This window comes from Sebastes fasciatus, chromosome 14 (genome assembly GCF_043250625.1).
Source record: "Sebastes fasciatus isolate fSebFas1 chromosome 14, fSebFas1.pri, whole genome shotgun sequence".
Taxonomy (NCBI): domain Eukaryota; kingdom Metazoa; phylum Chordata; class Actinopteri; order Perciformes; family Sebastidae; genus Sebastes; species Sebastes fasciatus.
Genome location: NC_133808.1, coordinates 29,311,246 through 29,334,930, shown reverse-complemented (window position 1 = coordinate 29,334,930; position 23,685 = coordinate 29,311,246). Strand labels below are relative to the sequence as shown.

Here is a 23,685-nt window from a genome sequence, read left to right as displayed (position 1 = left end):
TATTTGTTTAAGGTCAAATCCTTTGCCGACTTGAAAGGTGGCTGTTAAAAGTCAGTATTTTCCTCCTTTGAATTGGTGTCAGTTCAGCGCCATAATTGTGCCTGATTTGAATATATGTTCCGTAATTTGGGTTTTAACAATATATCTTTCAAACGTTTCAAGGTCAGCAAAAATGATGGAGGTCATGTCCTTATATTGTACAATAAGTCAATAATTATCATGACAGTTAATTCCAATAGAAATTGTTTACTTTGAATAATCCCAGGATTTTGCAACCCTACTCTTGTTTCACCACCAACCCCTTCACAGGAGGTGGATTCTGGACTGGTGTCCAGCTCACGTCTAAATGACTTGAATTGTTGATGAAGTGTTGTGTTCTCTCCTGTGGCGACAGTCGGATGTGGTTCACCAGAGCGTGTATGAGCTCATCCATACTGACGACCGGGAATTGTTCAGACAGCAGCTTCACTTCGCTCTCAACCCCTCGTCCGCTGGTGCCGATGGAGACGGTAAGAAACTGGGAATGAAAAATAAGCCACTTTTTTTTTTTTTATTCAGGTTTTAACTTGAGCTCAGTCGACATAAATCGATAGTTTAAATGTTTTTATCTCTGCCGGTGTTCTCAGTCGTGCAGAGTTGTGTTGATCCAGTGATGTACAACCCTGAGAAGCTTCCCCCAGAGAACTCGTCCTTCATGGAGAGGAGCTTCGTGTGTCGCTTCCGCTGCCTCCTGGACAACTCCTCCGGCTTTCTGGTTAGTACAATATTTGAACTTATATTATTAATAGAGCTGTCAATCAATTCAGATATTTAATCATGATTAACCTGTTTTCATCCTGAGTTACTCATCTCATATTGTTGCACCTCAAACCAGGCGTTGAAGTTCCAGGGGCGACTGAAGTACCTCCATGGCCAGAGGGTTTTGAATGGGAACAATAACAAACTTCAGCTGGCGCTCTTCACCATCGCTATGCCCGTCCAGCCTCCAACCATCGTGGAGATCAGAGCTAAAATGCTCCTCTTTCAAACCAAGCACAAGCTGGACTTCTCACCCATGGGCGTTGATAGCAGGTGCTACACATTCTTCCATTCTTTTTTAAATGTATTTATTACTTTACCAACCTAACCGCTGGTCAAAAAAGATCATTTAAAAAAAAAAAAAAGAAATCCAGTTGCTCCATCTCAAAACAACGTCTTCAACTGTTGAGTATTGAACTGAACTTTATTCCAGTTTAACAAACTTAATGTTTTGTTTTGTCTCTCTGCAGGGGGAAGATTATTCTGGGCTATTCAGAGAATGAACTGTGCATGAAAGGCTCCGGCTACCAATTCATCCATGCAGCTGACATGATGTACTGCGCCGAAAGACACATCCGCAGTACGTTGGCAATTTGACTTTTACATGAAATAGGAACATTATTTGGTATTGGATGGAGATGCAACAACACATTCACATTGTGCGTTTGATGCAAGAAGTTATCGGGCATACATCTTAATCATATATTCTATGCAGCGAGAGTTGTTTCTCACTAGAGAGGTAGTCCAAAGAAAAAGACTTGTTGTTTAAGACTTCTGTTTTTAGGAAAACATAATGAGAATCAGAGCTACTTATAGCGGCAATTTGTTTTTTTTGCGAGGGGAGGGGGGGGAAAATCGATACAGCATAGTATCGCGATATTTTGCGTGGCAATATTGTATTAATGCACAGATGGCAAGTATCGATCTTTTATTATATAAACTAATAACCTCTTAACAATCTGTCGGCCGCTATTCTGTCTTTCAGAGGTTGTAGTGAGCTCAGGCTTGAAGCTAGAGTGAAGATACTGGCATCATATGAAACTAATCGATTGGTACCAACCATGTCATGTCATGTTTGTCGGGAAGAACGCTAAATAACGCTCCAAAAATGTGTGTCGAAAAACCATATTGATAAGCTGTCATTGTGTGTTGTTTCTGTCTCGTCTTTGTATCACAGTGATTAAAACAGGAGAGACCGGTCTGTGCGTGTTCAGGCTCCTGAGTAAGTCGAGTGGCTGGGTGTGGGTGAAGTCCAACGCCAGGCTGATCTTCAAAGGAGGAAGACCTGAATTCATCATCGCATATCAGAGAGCTTTAGTGTGAGTGTTTGATCCTTTAATAACTTCACTGGACAGGAGATGCATGGGCTAAAAAATACGCCTCCTGGACCGGCTTTCTTACTGATAAGACTGATGTTGGTTTCAGTAATGTAACGTGTGCTATTTGGTGTGTTTTCAGCAACGCTGAGGGTGAGGAGTACATGCGTCAGAGGACGCTGCAGCTTCCCTTCAGCTGCACCACAGGAGAGGGCTTACTCTACAACACTGGCCCCACGGTGGACATCACACAGTTCCAGTTCAACAAAATGTTCAGCAACATTGATGACATGAAGAAGGACGTGACCCCCGGCTCTATGCTGGACAGCTTCCTGAGTCAGGACGAAGTGGCCTACATGCAGACGGACAACCCGTTACCCGTGGACCAGGTGTTCATGGACAGCCAGGCGCTGGTTAGCATCGCCAGCGACGCGTGGCAGGATGGCGGAGCTTCAGCTGCTACGAGCGAACCTGTTGTCGTGAAAGTGGAAGCCAAGCAGTCAGTGATGGCTGTGATCGACAACTTGGAGAAATTGGCTCAAGATGGCGACTTTTGCGCGGCGTTGCAGAACATGGAGGTCGGCGACGTGGAGCTGAAGGAGTGGGAAAATGCCCTCAAGAGATTAAGTAAGGATGAGAATCAGCAGAGCAACGTCCAGTCTGAGCTGGACAGCATTCTCACTAATGACATATTTGACTACATCGATAGTGTTTTGTTCAAGGAGAAGGGAGAAGACACCAGCCCTCCCAGCTGCCTCACAGCAGCCAACGACAGTCAGCAGGACCCGTTCACTCAGGCTGCCCGGCTCTCTGGACTCGCTGAGCCGCAGTTGTTTCCGACACCGAGCCCCGATCGTACTTACTCCCCAATGAACGGTCTCTACGCTCACCAGCAGCATACGATGAACCCGGTGGTTGCAGGGCAGAGCTTAGCTGCTCCGATGTTCAGCACCCAGAAACTCTCCCACCACGGCCCCCTGATTCCTCAGGCTGACACCAACCTGCCTCCTCTTCAACAGCTGCAGCTCCAGGACATTTTCAGCCCGTATATAGAGCTCCCAGAGCTCACCGTCCACGGTGCCTCGGCCCCTTTTCCATCCTGTGGGCAGGCACCTATCGGCCACATGGGCCGCCCTCAGGGGATTTCTGCACACACGCAGTCCAGCCAACTTCTGCGCTGTGCTCAGAACAATATGCAAGTTCCTTCAATGGCAGCGAACGGACAGCTGCTGCAGAGCTCTGTTCAACGACCAAACAACATAGCACCCGGCGTAATGGACATTTTGCCACCCCTGATTCCTTGCAAAGACTTTAATTCCACTAGCACACCTAATATTCCCGCTCCCTTTGCCACAACTTGTCTGCAAGGAAGCGGCCCTTTTGAAACACACGACCACCAAGTTCAGCAGTGGCCACAGAGCCAGCAGCAGAGGCCGCCTCACGCCAGCATCGTGCAGAACGGACACGAGCTGATGCCAGCGTGCCACAGCCAAACTCCAGAAAGCCAGTCACTCCCATGTGCCGGCCTCTGGCCGAGGAGCGCCACCGGACTGAACCACGCTCTGCAGGGAGGGCTGTCATGTGGCCAGGCAGCCACTCAAAGCAGCTGCATGTTCAACCAGCACTTTTCCTCCAGTCCAGCAGGAGGCGACGTCCTGGCTCTCTCCGGGTCTTCGGGCCCGAGGGGGGCCGACACGTCTCAGGATCAGAGTCCTCCTCAAGGTTCCTGCTACTTCCAATGGAGCCACAGTGAGTCTGTGGTGGGCACCTCAGCCATCACTCAGGGGAACGCCAACATCAGTCCGCCCAACGTGTCCTCTTCAGAGCACACGCTCAACATTCAGCACTACCTGGAACGCCACAGACAGACACAGGTAAACGCATCATTTCACCCTACGAGATCATTAAAAGACTAATTTAAAAATGAATGATTAATTATTTTCAGACCATAATCAAATGTCCCAACTAAAGATTATTTTTATTGGCAATTCTGTAGAAAAAAAATCAAATCTTCAAAAAATAAATACATAATCAAAAGAAAAATAAATAAATGATGAATTTTTTTTTTATATATTTATACACACATACATGGTAAATAAATAAATAATAATAATTGAATTAATGATAATAATACAAAATACTACTACTAATAGTAATAAATTAAAAAAGTAATAATAATCTTGACAACAACTCAAAGATATGAGGATAGAAAATAATTGGCTCTGTAATCTTCTTGATATATACTTGAAATATAATAGAGAAAATTGGAAAACAAAAACAGAAATTAGATTTTTTTTTTTTTTTTAACAAATATTAAAGGTAAAAATGTTAAATGTAAGATTCTTCAGTTAAAAGCAAAGCTTAAAGGGTCAGTTCAACCAAATCACAAAAAAAATTGTATTGCTTAATTATCACTAAGCGAATACAATTATTTATCTACTCAATTTTCAATATTATATATATTTCTTTTTCTTTTTATCTTTGTTTGGAATAGAATGGAAAATACTTCATTGCCTACTTTTTGTGTGCAAAATTTGTCTTTGGTTTGCATGTGCAAAATCTGCTATTAAAAATGAAAACACATTTACATAAAAACAGGAACTCGATGGTGAGAACTGAATCGAGTTTAAATAAAAATGTGTGCTGACATACTATACTGTGGCTTTAACCTCCTTTAATCCTGTGTCCTCTCCGCTCTGTTCAGCAGGATGAAAGAGTCTCCGCTGAACGCAACGGGATGTTTGCCACGCCTGCTCGTGACGTAGCCATGTACCTGATAGAGTAGTAGTCAAAGCCATGTTGTTATTTCTGCTGCGACAAATCCCGGAGAAGGACACAACTCAAGTATAGTGTGCCTGTATCAGTGCTTATCCACAGACTCTCATGCTTACCCTCATCGTCATAATGTTTTATATCACACGTTTATACTCTGTCCAGTCTGTAATGTTTAAAAGCTGTTGCTTGTCAGTTTTTAGTGAAGATACACTATAGTAAGTAGCCTAATAATGAAGTATAAAAGCCACAAGTGCGTTTACCGGGATGGAGCTTGAGCCAGCTAGGAGGATTGGTCAAGTAAATCCAAATAGCCAAAGAAATAGGTTTTTATAAGGGAAACCAGGTGTTGTCGCGTCCTTGTTTTCCACCGGGGACAATCATTTATCTCCCAAGTATAAATACCTAAAAAAGACTATAAAAAAAATGCTGTTTTTTTAATATAATCATTCTAAAGACTTTTTCTAAAAGACGTCGTCGTCATCTTTGTAAAAATCAGTGCAAAGAATCACTGAAAGTGAAAACACAGCTGTACCTTCAAAATAATTATTATTACAGATAAAATAATCTGTATGTTTTTAAATGAAACCCTTAAATGTGGTTGATGTAAATATAATCTGTAATCGTACTATTTGTTTCTGCTTTGGCTCAACAAAAAAAACAACTCTCATATGTACAGAACGCCTCAGCGTGTCATATACACGTGTTTATCTGTGTGCAGCGTAAATGTGCTTTTTGTGAAGGATGCCTTCCAGTAAACATGTCAGGAATAAGCAGAGAAATCAGGAAAAAAAAACATCCGAGGGGTCACGTTTACTTCTGTCAGGGATGCAAACATTTTGATTTGTCGCACTATTTCCATCTCAGTGACGTTATTAAAGCTGAAAATAGCTGCAGTTGAAATGCTCTGCTGCTAACTGAGACCTGTACTCTGATGCATCTTAGTCATGTCTATAAAGCAATGGAGCTAAAAGTAAAATGCCAGACCTGTGTCATCAATAATGTTGACACAAAAATGGAGTCCGACATCAGACCTGCGCCCATAGCAACGGTCTGTCATCCATAGCAACGGGCTGCTATACATATCAACGGTCTGCAAGAAAGAAATAACAGACTGTAGAACGCCGTAATTGACCGATCAGAATCGAGAATTCAACAAAGCTGTGTATTAATAAAGCAATAAATCGTGCACCAGCAACTTTAGCAGGAATTACAATTCAAGTGTAAACCTTTTTAATGCAGCAACAATTTGGTCAAAACTTAAACAGGAATTCAAATTCAAAATGTATACTGTATATAAACATAGAATTGTGTTGAATAAATCGGCCCCATTGTCACCGATATCAGATCCAGCTATTTGAGTCAGTATTGGCCCAATGAAAACTAACTAATACTAAATTAAAATGCAATTTGAAGGTAAAAAAAAATTAAATAAAATCTATTTGAAAATTCAAAACCTTTTTTCAGTAAGCGGTCTTCATCAACTTGTAGGTCAAAAACCTTCTATCACCGCAAACTAGCCTTGACAGCAAAATGGTAAAGCCCAGTGGTAGTGAGCATATGATGGACTACTGGTAAGCAACGTAACAGGTTAAAGATAATAAGATACTATAATAAGATACTAGATATTATAAGATCTAGGTCAGCGGTGTCAAATTCATTTTAGTTCAGGGGCCATGTACAGTCCAGTTTGATGTCCAGTGGGCCGAACCAGTAAAACCATTAAATAGTAACCTATAAATAACAACACCTCCACATGTTCCCTTCCTGTTAGTGTAAAGAAGTACAATATATTCTGAAAATGCTCACAATTAATGAAAAATCTACTCCCAATAGGAATAGAAGTGCATTTTTATTGCAAAATTGGAATTCATTTTTCATTTAAAAATGCATAAATTTGACTAAATATCTCATAACTTTGGCTTTACCATGTCAAAAGTTTGTTCATAATTCCCATAAAATGTCATAAATGTGACAAAGTATGAAGTAAAAATTTAAATCATAATTCTCCGCAATTTTTACACTTTGCAAAGTCACCCAGTGGGCCGGATTGGACCCTTTGGTGGGCCAGTTGTGGCCCTCGGGCCGTATGTTTGACACCCCTGATCTAGATCTATACTATAAGAATAAGATGAGATACTATAACTTGAGTTTCTTCTCTTCTTCCATTTCTTTACATCCTTCAGAGGTGTGCACTTCATGTGATGTATTTTCTAAATCTTCTACGACCACCAGAATAACAAGCTATCATTAATAACTTTACGAGTTATTGATGATAGTCTGAATTAAACAAAAGATTGATGGACGTCCCCAAACCTTTGAAATGGGTCAGCTCGATGCAATAAAAACAGCCTCCATACCCAAATATACTTCTGTTCCCATAATCCCATATGCTGTGGCCTTACATAGGAACACTCTAAAATATATATATATATATATACACATATATATATATAAATATATATATGTGTATATATATATATTGCCTTAACCCAAACATTAATTTATATGATAGCATACAGCATGACCATATATGTTTTCTTGTGCCTTCATGCCGAATCGGCAGCTTAAAAGTATCTTCATAATAAATATATATCTGTGCCTTCTTGTATAAAGCTTCTTAACAATAATGTTTTCTAATTAGAGCTGCACTAATGTAAGGGAAGACACGTCCATAGGAGATACGGTATCTTTACTGTAAATGAAAAGGTTGCATCCTTAAGTGCATTTCAAAGCTCGGAGGAATCTCTTAAATTTCCCATTACAAACAAACACAACGTCCTTAAACAATGGAGACAAGGGAAAAATACTTAACTTGACCGATCTCTATAGAGATGGTAGGATTTCTTTCATTGAGTTTAGTGTCAGGAATGTGGAGATTTTAAAGTGCTCTAACAATGCATTCAGCTCATCTTGACGTCGCTTTGTCTGTTTCCTGTTTGTGCTCACATCCACACTGCAAAAAAACACTTTGGATTATTAACCCCAGCGCTAACATGGCAGCTTTACCGTATTCCCGCTGCACTGTGGGAAATCACTCAGTATTTTTTTAACCTTTCCTTAAGAATCTGTTGAGTATGTTTTTTTGGAAATACCTTCTAGTACAATGCTTCTGCAAATGCTTGTTCTGTGTTGTGTTGAAAGAGCAGCGATGGACTCTTCCTCCTGTAGAGGATCTGAGCACGAAGCAGCAGCCGACTGTGTGTGGAGGCTATAAGGACGGCCTATAAACCGCCTTCGTCATTGAACTCTGACACAGACCGTAGCCACTATGAAAGAAAACCTGGAGCCAAATGTTTTTATTCACAGCGGCATTGATGTTTTTCATGCTAATGTGCCTTGCCATATTTCTGTTATTTGTTTTTAAAGAAAAAAAAGCAGGAAAAAAATTATTCAGTTTCATGTAATCCACTTCTATTTAGCCAAGTAGTTATAGTATCTATATATCCTAATATATGTTAAACGAATAACCAGCCTTTTGTCTCATGTTAAATGCTTTTTCATAAATATATGTGTGCAATGATTAAAGCTGTGTTTGGCTCATTTCTTTATAAACATCCATGTTAAAGGGGAACTTCAGTTCTTCTTTTTCTTTTCTTTTTTATAACTTTATTTAAGGAGTTTTACATTATATAACCATGTACACACGTAAACAGATATACCGAACACGTACAGACATTACGTTGCATTGTACCCACCTCTTATCCCTCCCTACTGCCACTCAGGGCAAATTACCAAAGAATAACATTTAGGGCAGGGGTCAGCAACCTTTACTATCAAGAGACATTTTAGGCAAAAAAAAAAAAATAATCTGTCTGGAGCCGCAAAACATTTGATCATAATAAATAATAAATAAAGTCATAATATGAGAAAAAAGTCATAACTTTAAGAAAAAAAAGTCGTAATATTACGAGAATAAAGTCATAACTTTACGAGAAAAAAGTCGTAATATTACAAGAATAAAGTCATAACTTTACGAGAAAAAAAGATGTAATATTATGAGAATATCTCAGATTATTCCTCATAGTGGCCCTAATACTCATACGTTATATACATTAGACCTACACAATGATAAATAAAATGTAAAATGTAAAAAAAAAAAAAAAAAGTCATTCATTTCCATAAATCTTTTTAAAAATCCAGAGTCACTGGAGATGGATTGTCCATCCTCTCTGGATGGACAATCAGTGACCAATCAAAGAGCTTTCTAGCCTCCTTGTCAGTCCTTAAATGTCATCATTAGGTTGAGAGACATTTGTCCTTCCTCCTGCTTCTTTACTCTCCTCCCTCGTGTCCACTTGTGTCTTGTTAGGAGATGACTTGTAGGAAGCAAGAGGAAGGAGGAAAAGGGACAGAAGTGACTGAACAGATGCAGATGATGGAGGCGAGGAGGAAAATGAGCTGAATGGAAAGCCACAAAATATGTAGGAAGTAACATGAGGAGTTAGAGATGAGAGTTTAAAGGAGGACACACAACGCAGCTCTGGTGAGGACGTTTCTGAGCTGGCTTTTTGTTTAGAAAGAAATGGTGGTTTGTCCACCAGAGGGCTCTCCATCTCCTCCCCATCACTGTCTCATGGAAACAGCACTATACTGTCTACCTGAGGCGGTTTAATTTATCTATTCATACATATATTACAGCAGGAATCATTTTATAAATATATAAATATTATTACTTCACACAGTTTACTGTCAAACAATGCTCTTGCCTCCTTTATATGAAACAAAGCTATATTTTACAGTATGCAGAAATATTCAAACACATAATTTAGTAACATTTTATTTATTTTTTCTCTGAAGTACATTTAAATAATTAAAAATAATCTGGCCAATCTGGGGCCCTTGCAGCCTAAGCCAGCCTGTACATTAATCCACCCCAGTACATAGCAGTAGATTTTGACAACCTTTTTATTTATTCCACATTTCATTTATTTTTATTTCATTAAATGTTATATTTTCATTCTTTAAATAACTTTCAGGTAATTTAATTTTCAAATTTCTCTATGAAAGGTCTTCTATGTCAGACATTGAATTTTACTCAACAAACAAAAAGCACAACAAAGTGAAAGAAAAGTGCAGAAAATCCAGGGCATTATGTTTTCTATATAGGCCTACTACTTCAGTGACAAATGTTGGCCTTGATGCTCCGTATCCGTAGAACATCACTCTGTTGTTGGTAACTAAAGTGAAGGATCCTTCATCAGCTTTTATTTCCCTGAAGAACTGGAAAAAAACATTTAAAAACTACTGCGATATATCAGTTGTTCAAGCCCCTGTGGTTTTATTCAGAAGAAAAGGAAAAGAAATACTTGTGGCCTGAGTCTACATGTAGTTTTACTTTTGTTAAATGAGACGGTCACTATTCTCTTACTGTCAAAATCCCACTTGCCAATTTGTATTTTCTTGAAAGCTGTAAAATAACCGTCCGTTTTTCCCCCAAAGGAGCCTCCAAGCCACAATTTAAATGATGACTTCCAAAGCCACAACCCTCATACAGTTTGTCTTTTTTTCCCTGCAAAGGCACATTTTAGGGTTTGAGGACAAAGAGCCTGCATGCTAAAGTAATATTATATACAGCTTATTTTATGATTTGATTTCCCAGTTCTCTTTGATAGCATGTTTCCTTGTGTTTCTCAGTTAGAAAATGAGTCCAGGCCACATGTTGTTCAGGCACAAGAGGCTGAAGGCTTCAGTGACTGTCTCATGTTTGTTTTTTTATGATTTTGAAATAGATTTTTTAATGCCAGAATCAATATATTTGCTTCATTTGAGTCTCTGCAGAGGTAGAAGCAAGTTACCGCTTTTATTGTTGTAGTAACGTGACGTCATATCCGTTCCGTATCCGTCAACCAAAACAAACCGCAGCGAGCCGAAACGAGAAAGTAGAAAACGTTGGAGGGTCTGCGTGGATACGACCTGCACCCTCACATGTTAAATCCAGCGTGGTAAACACTACACATCCAGTAAAGGATGGAAACATTTGGGTTTCACACATTACCAAGAAAAAACGGAGCTAGACATGACGGCTAAAGCTGCATGCTAACTCTGTCACGGACAGGAAACGTTATCGTATCGCGGTAACGTGCGGTCAAACCGGACGTCCCTCTCATCTCCGTGGTCAAATGGGCCGAAGCTACAACTGTAGAGCACCCAGATACTGACATTTATGTTCTTTGCATTGAAACGGCCCCGATGGAGCTGACCATGGATGGATAAAGAGAACGGAGCTGACGGGAGAGCTAGAGACGGACTTGGTGAAGTTAGAGGAAGTAGACACGTGTGACTACGTCCGGTTTTCAAAATAAGGTGTTAACAAAGGAAACTGTATATACAAAATACATAATGGAAATAAGATTGATTGGATTATGTTCAGTAGAAGTATAAAACATTACATGTCCCTTATAAATAAAAAAGAAAATACCAATAATTTATGAGGAAAATGTCTTTATTCTTTATTTATTATATTTATTATTATGTCTGTATTCTTTGATTGATGTTGTAGTGCAGTAGACTACTGTATGTGTTCTAAGAAGCACCTTGGAGTATAACATTGAATAATGCCTGCATGGGAAGACATGTAGCAGCTGACTTGTGGTCTAACTATATGTTCCCAAGTGGAATGGAAACATGGAAGAAATACTGTAACCTCCCCGTAGCCACCAGCTTGATGTGCTCCTCCTTCCAGTCTGAACGGACTCCTCTGCTGAGTGCACGGCTCCCCTGCAGGCCGACAGGACGACCTTGACTAGCCGACAGACTAAAACCACCACAGCTCTCTTCCTCCCTCGTTCTGCCGGGCTCAGAGCATGAAAAACACATTTACAGCCGTCCCAAGGGACACACGGTGTCCAAACAAACACTAAACACTTCTTGTCCCCTACGCCCGGCTCCTGGAGGCATGAAGGGCAAGTGCCTACAGATTTCTGCTGTAGTGTGTACGGGCAACAAAAAACAAAGATATACTCACAAGTCAAAGTCAAAGGAAGGCTTATACTGTATATGACAGGTTGCCATACATTTGTGCTTTGTTGAATGTCTTTGTGCAACTGTTTGAAGGCTCACATCAATAACTTACATGCAGTGATGTGATGATATATTGTACCAAAATACTCATTTGGATTTAGAGCTGCTTGATTATGGCAAAAATCATAATCACTATTATTTTGGTAAATATTGAGATCAAGATTATTTAACCTCTTAAGCCCTAGGGTGCTGAAAGGTGTGGTTTGTCTAGACAGACATACCCAAAATAAATCAAGAATAGCTCCACAACTACCAGGTCTACGTGCATGATCTCGGTCTCTATGGATAGGTAAGACCTCAGAGAATTCATCCCCAGTGTCAGTAACATTGTGACTGTTACTATGCCGGAGTAAACTGTGATGAACCAAAGGAAACATTTACATTTTTATCCTCGCCTAAAATGTTTTCTAGATCAGACAGTGGATAACACCATTATAGCAATGATGCCATGAATTCATTCAGCAACTCCTTGACTACAACTATGCCAAAGCATATATAAATAACACAAAGCACATAGATTCTATAAAGGTTTTAGTGAAGATAGGACCAGGAGGACTCTCCATTTGGCCACTTGGATACCCAAAGTGTGCCAAATGGGTTTTCTACCTCTTGAAAGGGAATCTGGCTATAAGATACTCCTGATATCCACTAAAGGAGGCTATGAGCACACAATGGAGCCTTTGGCCATGACATTTAACCTGAGCTTCATCACATTCTACCGTTGTGCACAGTAAACAATCAATAAAAAAACAATTAAATTGTATAATTTTGACTCCAAATGGAATAGTTTTATTATAATAATGAAATATGATCAAGTAAAACCTACTAAATAATAACAAATAAGATCAATAACAATGTAAACAAGATAACAAAAAAGAATCCAAAGTCAAGTATTCAATATAAAAACGGTCAAAAATATTGTAAAGTAAAAATACAATATCTCGTGCGTTGATTTTGTAACTAAAATATCGAAATCATTGTTTAATAAAACAAACATTGTTTGGACCAAATAAACTTGGAGTGTTGTTTTAGTAGCGTTAAGCCTCAACTTTTAGAAACTATTCTGAAAAAAGATCACCACAGCATTTTATGACGTTTTTAGAGACAGTGTTTTCAAGTTAGGTTTGTGACGTCTTTGTGACATTACAGTGTTTCTGCATGTTTATTTACGTAGTTTACATCCTTATTTTTAGCCAAATCATGATGTTTATCCTAAACCTAACTGCGGCTGTTTCGCTGCAACGACGTGGCGTTATGTGACATGCCAAAAGCTTAATTGCGTTAGCATGAGTCATGACACTTTGAATATCCTTAAGATGTCGTTCTTTTTATATACTGTACCTTCCCAAGAGATCAGGTTGAACAGACAGACCGACATCGCCATCTTTGGATCAACAATTAGTGACTTAAAGCTACAAAATAAACAATATACGTTCTCCTGAAAGGGAGGAGAGGTCTGCTTTATAAATGAAACATAATAAATGTACAGTACAACCTATCAGCATGTTGGCCTAGTTTCCCTTCTACATGTGTTGTGGGGGGTCTTCAGCACCCCGAGGGGGTCTGATGTGGTCATGTGACTCAATGTAAGCATTTCCATATAGAATGAACATCTCGACATATCTGTCTTTGTCTGCTGTCAAAACACGATTGCGTTAAACCTCCGCATCTCTGTTTTCACACAATCTGACAAGATAAATCTCCCCGAGGCAAATCATCTGAATTATTCACATTTTGTTTATTCTGGAAACTGTTCAATTATATTCCCTGTAAGTATGATTTCCCAACATTAAGGTTTAAATGCTGTTTCACAATGCCAGGGATTTAATAGTGTTGGCTATTGACTGACAATACAATCTGATTATATTTACTTCCTTTGCTTTCTTTACAACTTTTGGAATAAAATTACAGTTAATATATTTACCAGCACGCCCTTTATACTTTTTACTATAGACCTTTTTTTACAGTCCATGATCATCTTATCTCATCACGTCACGGTGTTAGCTGGAGGCAAAACAAAGGAAGGACTGGAGGCAAACACGAAGCACATGAGAGTAAAGTTACACATCTAAAATGTCATCTTGCTGTGTAGTTGGGTGCCAAAATCGACATCACATACATTTCAGATCTAGTGAGCTACAAATTGGCGAAGCGTTTCAGAGGATGGCGAGAAAATGTTGCTATAAACTATTAGCAACCTTTTCTCTCCATCTCCGAAATGCTTCGGCGATATTGTACAACTCTCTCTGTGACTGACTTTACTGAAGGATAGTTAACTATCGGCATCCAAAGAATTATACGCCCTCACTATGTCTGAAAACAGCTGCCTGCTGCGGCTGAAATTACGCTATGAGAGCGAAGAGAGTGAACCGGAACAGTAAAGTTGTGGGCCGAAGGATAAACAATGAGCTGAAACTCATAAAGCTGCAGTTCGGTTAGGTCAGGGGTCAGCAACCTGCAGTTCTGGAGCCACATGCGGCTCTTTAGCTCCTCTCCAGTGGCTTCCTGTGGATTTTTTTTAAAATTAGTGGAAATGAATAACTGTTTTTTTGTTTACATTTTCAATTTTATTTATCATTGTTGTAGGTCTATGGTAGGACGGTACGACAGAGTATTAGGGCCACAATGAGGAAAAAAAAATAAAATCTGAGATTTTGAGAATAAAGTCATAATATTATAAAGTAGTAATATTACATGTTATTTTTTTTTTTTTCTCGGAATATTATGACTTTATTCTCATAATATTATGACTTTTTTTTCTCGTACAGTTATGACTTTATTCTCGTAATATTACGACTTTTTTTTCTCGTACAGCTATGACTTTATTCTCGTAATATCAGATTTGTTTTCCCTCAATGTGGCCCTAATATAATATAAAATATAATTATTAATAGACTGTGTCCTTCATCACAATGCTCAAATGTTTTGCGGCTCCAGACAGATGTTTTTTTTTTGCCTATAAAATGTCTCTTTTGATAGTAAAGGTTGCTGACCCCTGAGTTAGGCCTACAGTCTCTTTAAATAATATGGTTAATCAATTATCATAGTTTTCATCCACATGGTGATTTGTGATGCTGAAGCTGAGATAAGATGAATGTATGAATGTAGAGATGAACTCAGCTCCATAATGTATTAGTCTAACCCCTGACCCACATTGAGCCACATTGAGGCTCAACACAAACCTTCCAGCTCTCCATCTGAGCTCTGATTGGACGACGGGAACGCGCCTCCGTGCATGCGCTCAGCCTGTGTTTCCAGGAGACTCTCCCACGTGCCCGCGCGTGCATCCTGTAAAATGTTCATAAGAAAGCTTCTGGAGCTCGTGCACGTCAGAAATCTGTGTCGCGCGTGCCCGTGCCAGTGGAATGCGCGCCCCCGCTGCTGCAGCTTGATGCACTAATTGGAGTTCAGCTGCAGCTCTGATGTAGATGAGAACATGTAAATACTGGAAGCTTCTCTGCGACTATTTTGGAGTTTGTTCGTTGTATTTGTCCCTCGGAGGGATGATGAAGAGGAGGAGGAGGGTTTCTCTGCAGACTGCATCATTTGATTTCCCTTCATGAGGATGAAAACTCGCCTTTTTACTTGGAACAACTTCATCTTTCCATGAGGAGCTGATGGGACACCGACTGATTCATTATCTTTCTGCATTTTTCTGGATCTCTCTGTTGGGTTTTATTTATTCCTGCACATTTTGATTGAACTCTTTTCTGGAGCAGCCCAGAATAAACAACAACGAAGCACAACACCTCCTGTTCCTCTAATATTATTTCATTTTTCTTCATTTGTTTTCTCATATTTTATTATATTTGTTTTAAAGAATGTGTTTTCGGTGTTGATCTGGAGGATTATAGCAGACTATAGTGGTATTGGAGGCTTTACATGTAGCTTCAGAAAGAGACTCTGTGTGTTTCTGAGGGATTCATCATCAGAGGCTTATATAACAAGAGCAGTCATGTATGCAGGACGCAAGAGGAGGAAACCAGTCCAGAGAGCGTAAGTGCATTTTATTATTACTTTATTATTAGTATTATTATCAATTAAAATAAAAAAAAGCCTCGTATTAAAATGTAAAATCCACCTGGAGAGTCTGGATTGTGACGTTAGTTAATAAATGCTCGCTGCAAGGCAAAACATCTAATCGATTTAAAACATGTATTATATTCAAGATTTCGTTTTAATCATTTTTAGTGCACCTGTGAGGTGATTTAATATTAATATTTTCTTACAGGATGTTTAGTGAGGTGCTATAATGAAACATAATAAGGTGTAAATGTCCTGTGCGTAAAGGGTTGCTGCTTTAATGCGGATTACTGCAGGCCTGCAACCACAAGGCCTGCTTTTAACCTTCAACACTTCTCTTTATTTTTATTTATTGAGCTGTATTTTTTTTTTTACAATCCTCCAAATAAACTAACACATTTTTTTTTGTTTTTCTTTATTATTATTTATTTTTATCAAAATGTCACCCAGTGAGTTGGAGCCTCCTGCAGAGTGTTGCGCCATTTTCTGTCAAAACGCTCTTCAGAGGATCAGAGGAACCGTTTCATTCCTCTCTCTCTCTCTCCTGCAGGTTGTTTTCATTGGTTTAGGGAGATTTAATGATCCGTCGTTTCTTAATAAAATCATGCATTTGTTAGGTTTAATATGTCAGAAATTTTAATATAAAAAAAAGCCCACATTCTTTTTTCTTTTTTTTTATTAAATGTGCACTTTTAAGAATTTCCCAGTAAAATAACAGTAAAGAACTGGCAGCAGGGTTGCCTTTATGTTACTGTAAAATTAACATTATTATACTGTAATGCTGAAATTTACAGCTTTGTACTGTTAATGAAAAATACAGTTTGAAATTTATTAATTTCACAGTATTTTACAGTTAATTTACTGTTTAAAGATACATTATATATATCTGTTTTTCACCTTTCTTTTACATTATCTTACTGGTTTGTTTTAATGCACTATTTATTTTTTACATACATTTTAATAAACATTATTTTTTGCCTAGATGAATAGACTTAGCAGGTTACAGACATAGGAATAGTCACACTAAATACAATTAAATGCACTTGTTAGGAAAAAGGCTATAATAGACGTATTGACACTTTTCCCAAAATGTGTGTCTCTAGCTGGCTACAAGCACAGAATGCAAACCAGAACAACATGTGAGTGAAGAACAGAGATAATTCACTGATTTTACAATCATGTACAATGTACAAGCCTCACATGAGCAGATCAGGTCCCAGAATTAAAAAAATACTGCATGAAACTGTTACTGATGATACTTTAGACAGTTGATCAGCAGTAAAGTGATGCAATAACAGGTTAATACTGTTGAAATCCTGCTGTAAATTAACAGCAATTGTTTACAGTGTGTAAAACACAAACATCTGATTAAATCCTCAGCAGTGATGATGACATCATCCAGATGAAAGATGATGTTATTATAAAGTGTGAGCAACTGCAGTAACTGTAAAAGCTCCAAACTGTGCACAGTAATGAGGACATTATTCGCCTTCTGTTTAAAATGACTGCAGCTCCTCTATATGTGTTAATAGATGATGGAGCTGCTGCAGGTTTTGCTCTAATTCATAATTTTTTTAGCCATAAGTAATTCATAATGTTAATGTATGTTGACACTGTAAACATATTTAGCAGTTTTGGATCAATTATTGTTCCAAAAAATATCAATAAAACCTTATTTCAGCTTTATTATTAAAAAGAAATATTTTTAATATGTCAGAAATCATAATATGAAAAAAAAAACATTCTTTTTTTATTTTTTTTATTTAAATTAAATGTACCCATTTTAAGGATGACTATAAAACCCACAAACGTTTTCAGTTTTTCAGCATAAACATTTGATTAAATCCTCAGCAGTGATGATGACATCATCCACATTAAAGATGATGTTGTTATAAACATTATCTGAGCAGCTGCAGTAACTGTAAAAGCTCCAAACTGTGCACAGTAATGAGGGAAGAAATGTTTTTTTTTTATCATTTGATTTTTTTGTATCGAAGTATTTCAGGTTTTTTTAAAATAAGATAAGATAAGATATTCCTTTATTCGTCCCACAGTGGGGACATTTTCAGTGTACAGCAGCAAAGGGGATAATGCAAAAACAAGAAGCATCAGTAAAAAACAAAAAGCAAGATACAACACAGTAAAAAAAATACAACACAATAAACAGACTATTAGCACAAGTGGAAATATTTATTTTATAATTTAAAGTGAGTTCTCAATGTAAGGGTGATGATATTTTGTATTTATTCATTAGCACATTTTTAGAGAACTATTGCATAATTAAAAAAACTAAAGACAATCTGCCTCCACAGTACATGTGTTGTATTTTTTGAAAATATCGTCCCAAAATTATGTTTTTGAAGAAATGTGAATTTCCCTTTTAGGAATCTGCTAATTCCAACTTTTAATTGGAGCTTTATGATATTTATTCTGAGTTTAAATTGTTGTGCATCACTGTCACACATTTTCCCAAACTGTAGTTTGACACATCTCTGGAAGTCCTCGGCTAAATCATGCATTTGTTACGTTTAATATGTTAGAAATCTTAGATGGAGCCATTTTAAAGGCTTTGACTTCACTGTAAAACCCATAAATGTCTCAACATAAACATTTGATTAAATCCTCAGCAGTGATGATGACATCATCCACATTAAAGATGATGTTATTATTATAAAGTGTGAGCAGCTGCAGTAACTGTAAAAGCTCCAAACTGTGCACAGTAATGAGGACATTATTGTCCTGTTGTTTAACTCCTCTGTGTGTCAATAGATGATGGTGCTGCTGGAGGTTTTGATCTACTAATTCATCATTTTCTGCTAAAAAAAGTCATTCATAACCGGCGAGTGAAACATGTTACAGGCAGTGAGACTGTTTCCATTAAAATGCTTTAATTTGGGAGACTTTTTTTTTTTTTTAATTTATAATTTTTAATACAAACAATAACGGTGACCGCAATGATACAACATAAAGCAAACAAACAGACAGAACAAACAAATAGCACTTTAGGTAAAGAGCACTGACATCCATCACGTTACAGTGTAAACAGACCTCCATCTATATTCATGTCCAGTGATAACATGTGTCAGTGTGAATTAGGAACAGTCGTGGTACATGAAGTGTCTGCTAGTGTCAGCTCATGTTGCTGCCATATTGTTGATGTTTGTGTAAATAAATGTTTCCTTACGTTAGTAATGTTAGTAAACAGCAAAAAAAATATTTTCTTTTCAATTGAGAAACAGAAACTGCTTACTTTTTATTTATATATCAAAGTTTAAATTCTGTGAATATTACTGTAGTTAATACGGTCAAAATTGTGATTTGGCCCTTATTCTCTTTATGCATCAACACACTAAGTATCATCACTTAATCATGTAGGGCTGCAATTAATAATTATTTTCATTGTTGATTAATCTATTGATTATTTTCTCGATTAATTGATTAGTTTGGTCTTTAAAAATGTCTCCAAAAGCCCAAGATGACGTCCTCAAATGTCTTGTTTTGTCCACAACTCAAAGATATTCAGTTTACTGTCATAGAGGAGTAAAGACACCAGAAAATATTCACATTTAAGAAGCTGGAATCAGAGAATTTAGACTTCTTTTTTTTATTTTAAATTACTCAAACCAATTAATTGATTATCAAAATAGTTGCCGATTAATTTAATAGTTGACAACTAATCGAATAATCGTTGCAGCTCTAAATCCCATTATATATTATTCTGGTGCACACAGTTTACTAGACTTGCTGACCTGCTGCTATTAACCACATCATTGTTACTTTCACCTCATAACTTTGTCTTTAATTGCTCTTGTATAGTTTGTTTTTACTTCTATTCTTATACTAGTTGTATATACCTTTTATTATTATATTTACTTCTATTTATCTCTACTTGTACTGTACACACAACCATCACATAGCACTAAAGGTCAACATCTGTGTGTTGCCGTGAAAAGGAGAGTGTAGACTGTGTGGACCAGTGGAGCCAAAAGCGTTTTGGTTAGTGACCCCCTTAACCTCTTAAGCCCTAGAGGTGCTGGAAGGTGTAGTTCACCTAGACAGACGTATCCAAAATAAATCAAGAATAGCTCCACAACTAGCAGGTCTATATGCATGATCTTGGTCTCTATGGAGAGGTAAGACCTCAGAGAATTCATCCCCAGTGTCAGTAACATTGTGACTGTTACTATGCCTGAGTAAATACAACTGTGCCAAAGCAGATATAAATAACACAAAGCACATAGATTCTATAAAGGTTTTAGTCAGGATAGGACCAGGCGGACTCTCCATTTGGCCACTTGGATACCCATAGTGTGCCAAATGGGTTTTCTACCTCTTGAAAGGGAATCTGTCTCTAAACTACTCCTGATATCCACTACAGGAGGCTATGTGCACACAATGGAGCCTTTGGCCATGACATTTACCCTGTGCATCATCACATTCTACCATTATTACCATTCTACCATTACATATTTTCTCCCAGATTACGTTTCTATCACAAATATGTTTCTAATCATAGTTATAGCTAATCATAATCTTGTTTGACCCAAAATGTCCTCCCAGAGAAGTCACATTTTAAACTAGTTTGAGGGGCTCTAAATGGGCTCTGAGTGAATGCTGATGATTTTGTTGTGACGTCTTTCTCCATTTCTCACGTCCGTCAGGGTGAAGCAGGCACCAAGTGAAGGGGCCAAGTCCAACCCGTCCAAACGGCACCGAGACCGGTTGAACGGGGAGCTGGAGCGGTTGGCCAGCCTGCTGCCGTTCCCCGAGGAGATCACCGCCAGTCTGGACAAACTCTCCATCCTCCGCCTGAGTGTCAGCTACCTGCGGGCCAAGAACTTCTTCTCTGGTAAATCTACCGCTTGGCATTTACTGTAACAGGAGTAGCTCATTTATCATCTCTAACATCATGCAATCGAATCTGAATTTGTTTTACTATCGAGTTGATTATTTTGCGTAAAGAACAGTCACATGGATGCATTGATCACGTCCGTCACATAAACCTGTTTCCAATTAGTGGGATAGTTTTGGGAAATCATCCTGTGTGCCGTGAAACTCCGAGAAGATCGATATCAAATTAATGAGCTACTGTATGTGTCCAGCACACACACAGAGAGAGAGAGAGAGGGAGAGGTCTGCAACATGGTTAGCCTAGCATAGCACAACGACTGAAAGCAGAGAGAAATGCAATGCCTTAAAATCCAGCAAGAAACATTTTACACCAGATTAATTATTGAGGGTTAAACATCACTACTTTCGGCAAAGTCAGGTGGCCAGGAGGGACGGGAAGGGCTGGACGGCACATAGTGTTCTCTAGACACAGCAGAGATTACAGATAAAAAGCTGGAAATAATGACATTAAATGAGTGTGGATGGATATTATGAACAAAGGAGAAACTAACACTGACATATGATGAATAACTCGAGCTCTGTCACGCTAGAAAAACTTCATGGGATCTTTAGTTTTATGAATGTTGATAAATAACATGTTTTTCTTCTCAAAAACTTGAAAAGGCTTAAAATCCAATAGCAGGTGATGCTGTAAATACTCTAATCTATTTTAGAATGTGAATACTAAAGGAACAGGAACATGTTTGCTTTTTCAGAAAGACAAGTGAAAGGACCTTTAAAAAGAGTCAAACACGGTTCTAACTCTGAGTTAAATGCCGGCTGACTCTTGGATGGATAGATGGATAGTTTCCCTTTCTTCTGATCTTATAACCTTGACCTGAACCGATCTCTCAACCGAACACACAGGGATGAAACTGATCCATCTTCATTTTGGTTAAATGGTAACGTCCGTGTTTTTCAACCTGGACCCTATTGTCCCATGTTTTTGTGTCTAACTGACCGTCAATAATTTCTGAAAGTGGTCCGGTACTGAGGGAGAACGCTGCAGACGGCAGACGCTAAACGAGCTGCATCCTATTGGGGCAAGCTGGCACCGTCATTTACGTCCACTAAAAGTGCCTGTTTTTGCCATGACAGGCTCTGATTGTTATTATAAGTGTCTGACATTATGGAAAGAGTCTCGCTCAAGGAGAAGTCTCGTTGTGAAATCTGGCGAGGTGACGTGTTGCTGGAAGACAATGGTGGAATAGTGGAACACATCCACGGTGGAAACAGCAGAGTTTGTTGTGTTTGAGTACAGAAAGAGTAGCTTAGTGTTATCTAAAAGATCTTCAATGTCACGGCTGAATATTTAGATGATTTCCACAACGTGGATGAGGTCTTTGAATTCGATAGCCACCTGTATTTATTTGAGCCAGAGTATTCGGATTTCAGAACGAGACTTCTCCTTGAGCGGGACTTGGACACAATAACAAACAGACCGGATCAAGAGAAAGGTCAGAAAAAGGTTTTATTTCTCTGTAGGGTCCTTTCTATAATGCTGTCAGACACTTATAACAGCAATCTGAGTCTGTCAGAGGCAAAAACATGAACTTTTAGTGAACGTAACGTTACTCTGACGCTGCCTAGGTTACGGCGTTCTCCCTCAATACTGAACCAATTTCAACTATTAATCACAAAAACATGTTCAGGTTGAAAAATACAAAAGTTAGCCTTTAATTTAACAAATGCAGATTTCTCTTTGAAAGGTTCTCTTTAAGCAATATTGATGCCCAAAAATCCCAGCAGCTCTTTGGCAGAGTTGTGTGCTTTGAGCAGTAACTCTAACAGGAGGTTAACAGTTTAAAGTGGGCGGCGGCGGCTGCTCCTAAACGCCCTCAGTTATTGCTTTGGTCCCTCCGACCGTTACCAGAGTGTCACAACAGCCGAGGCGCTCGCTCTGTATTTGTGCTGGATGTGTTTCCCCACATCTCACGGCTCATCTCATCACCCAGAGATGTGGAGACCACCACAGCAAGAGAAGAGCCACCAGCCACCGCCTTATTCATCCCAGTGAAAGGCCCTCAATATTTCATTGAGACCCATGCCTATATGCATGTGTGTGTGTGTGTGTGTGTGTGTGCTACATCCCTTATAGGAGGATTAGGAGATGGAGCTCTGCCTGGCGTCCATTAAAACTGTACGCCAAAGCATCGGAAAGAGTCGCACGTCAACGTGATGGATGCGTACGCTCTCTTCTCTACTATGCGGAGTGAAGACATTGTTATTTTAGGCGGTGATCTTTCACGGAGAATGCTGCAATGCGGCCGTCGGATGCTCTTGGAGCATGAATAATTGAGAGAAACCCTGGAGTTTAAAGAATTTATGAAATGGAGGCAGAGCAGTGTTTGTTTAAGGCGGCGGCTTTTTGAGATGGCTGTTTGGGGTGAGACGGACAGGATACGGCACCGGTGATACCGCTGTGTTTAAGAGCGGATGGAGCAAATGCATTTCATAGTTTTATTGAGTGTGTGGCTGCTTGGTTCATATGTTGTGTATTCGGGGTGGGAAAAAAATCGATTCAGTTATATATCGCGTTTTTTTGTTTTTACGATTTTGAAATATTTTTTTTTTTTGCCAGAATCAATATATTTGCTTCATTTCAGTCTTTTAGGAGGTAGAAGGAAGTTACCGCTTTTATTGTTCTAGTCAGAGTAACGTGACGTCATATCCGTTCCGTATCCGTCAACCAAAACAAACCTCAGTTGGCCGCAGTGTGCCAAAGTGGTAAACACTACACATCCAGTAAAGGATGGAAACACTTTGGGTTTCACACATTGATGGGAAAAGCAGAACTAGACATCACGACTAAAGCTGCATGCTAACTCTGTCACGGACAGGAAACGTTATCGTATCGCGGTAA

At 38.7% G+C, this 23,685-nt stretch overlaps 2 protein-coding genes across 3 annotated transcripts in view; both read left to right on the top strand.

The window, feature by feature from the left end:
- LOC141781856 (aryl hydrocarbon receptor-like) overlaps positions 1-6,342 on the top strand; it is a 36,602-nt gene extending 30,260 nt beyond the window's left edge. The window contains exons 5-11 of one of the 2 annotated variants that reach the window (XM_074657776.1): positions 395-509; positions 627-754; positions 875-1,071; positions 1,269-1,378; positions 1,976-2,117; positions 2,257-3,988; positions 4,822-6,342. In XM_074657776.1, coding sequence (XP_074513877.1) covers positions 395-509; positions 627-754; positions 875-1,071; positions 1,269-1,378; positions 1,976-2,117; positions 2,257-3,988; positions 4,822-4,899 — 2,502 coding nt within the window. In that variant the 3' untranslated portion in view covers positions 4,900-6,342. Of the gene's footprint in view, positions 1-394; positions 510-626; positions 755-874; positions 1,072-1,268; positions 1,379-1,975; positions 2,118-2,256; positions 3,989-4,818 lie in introns of both variants that reach the window. The other variant, XM_074657775.1, reaches the window with a different exon arrangement.
- Positions 6,343-15,520: 9,178 nt separating this feature from the next.
- LOC141781852 (aryl hydrocarbon receptor-like) overlaps positions 15,521-23,685 on the top strand; it is a 44,224-nt gene continuing 36,059 nt past the window's right edge. The window contains exons 1-2 of the mRNA XM_074657760.1: positions 15,521-15,905; positions 20,594-20,781. Of these exons, the coding sequence (XP_074513861.1) occupies positions 15,865-15,905; positions 20,594-20,781 (229 nt within the window). The 5' untranslated portion in view covers positions 15,521-15,864. The remainder of the gene's footprint in view (positions 15,906-20,593; positions 20,782-23,685) is intronic.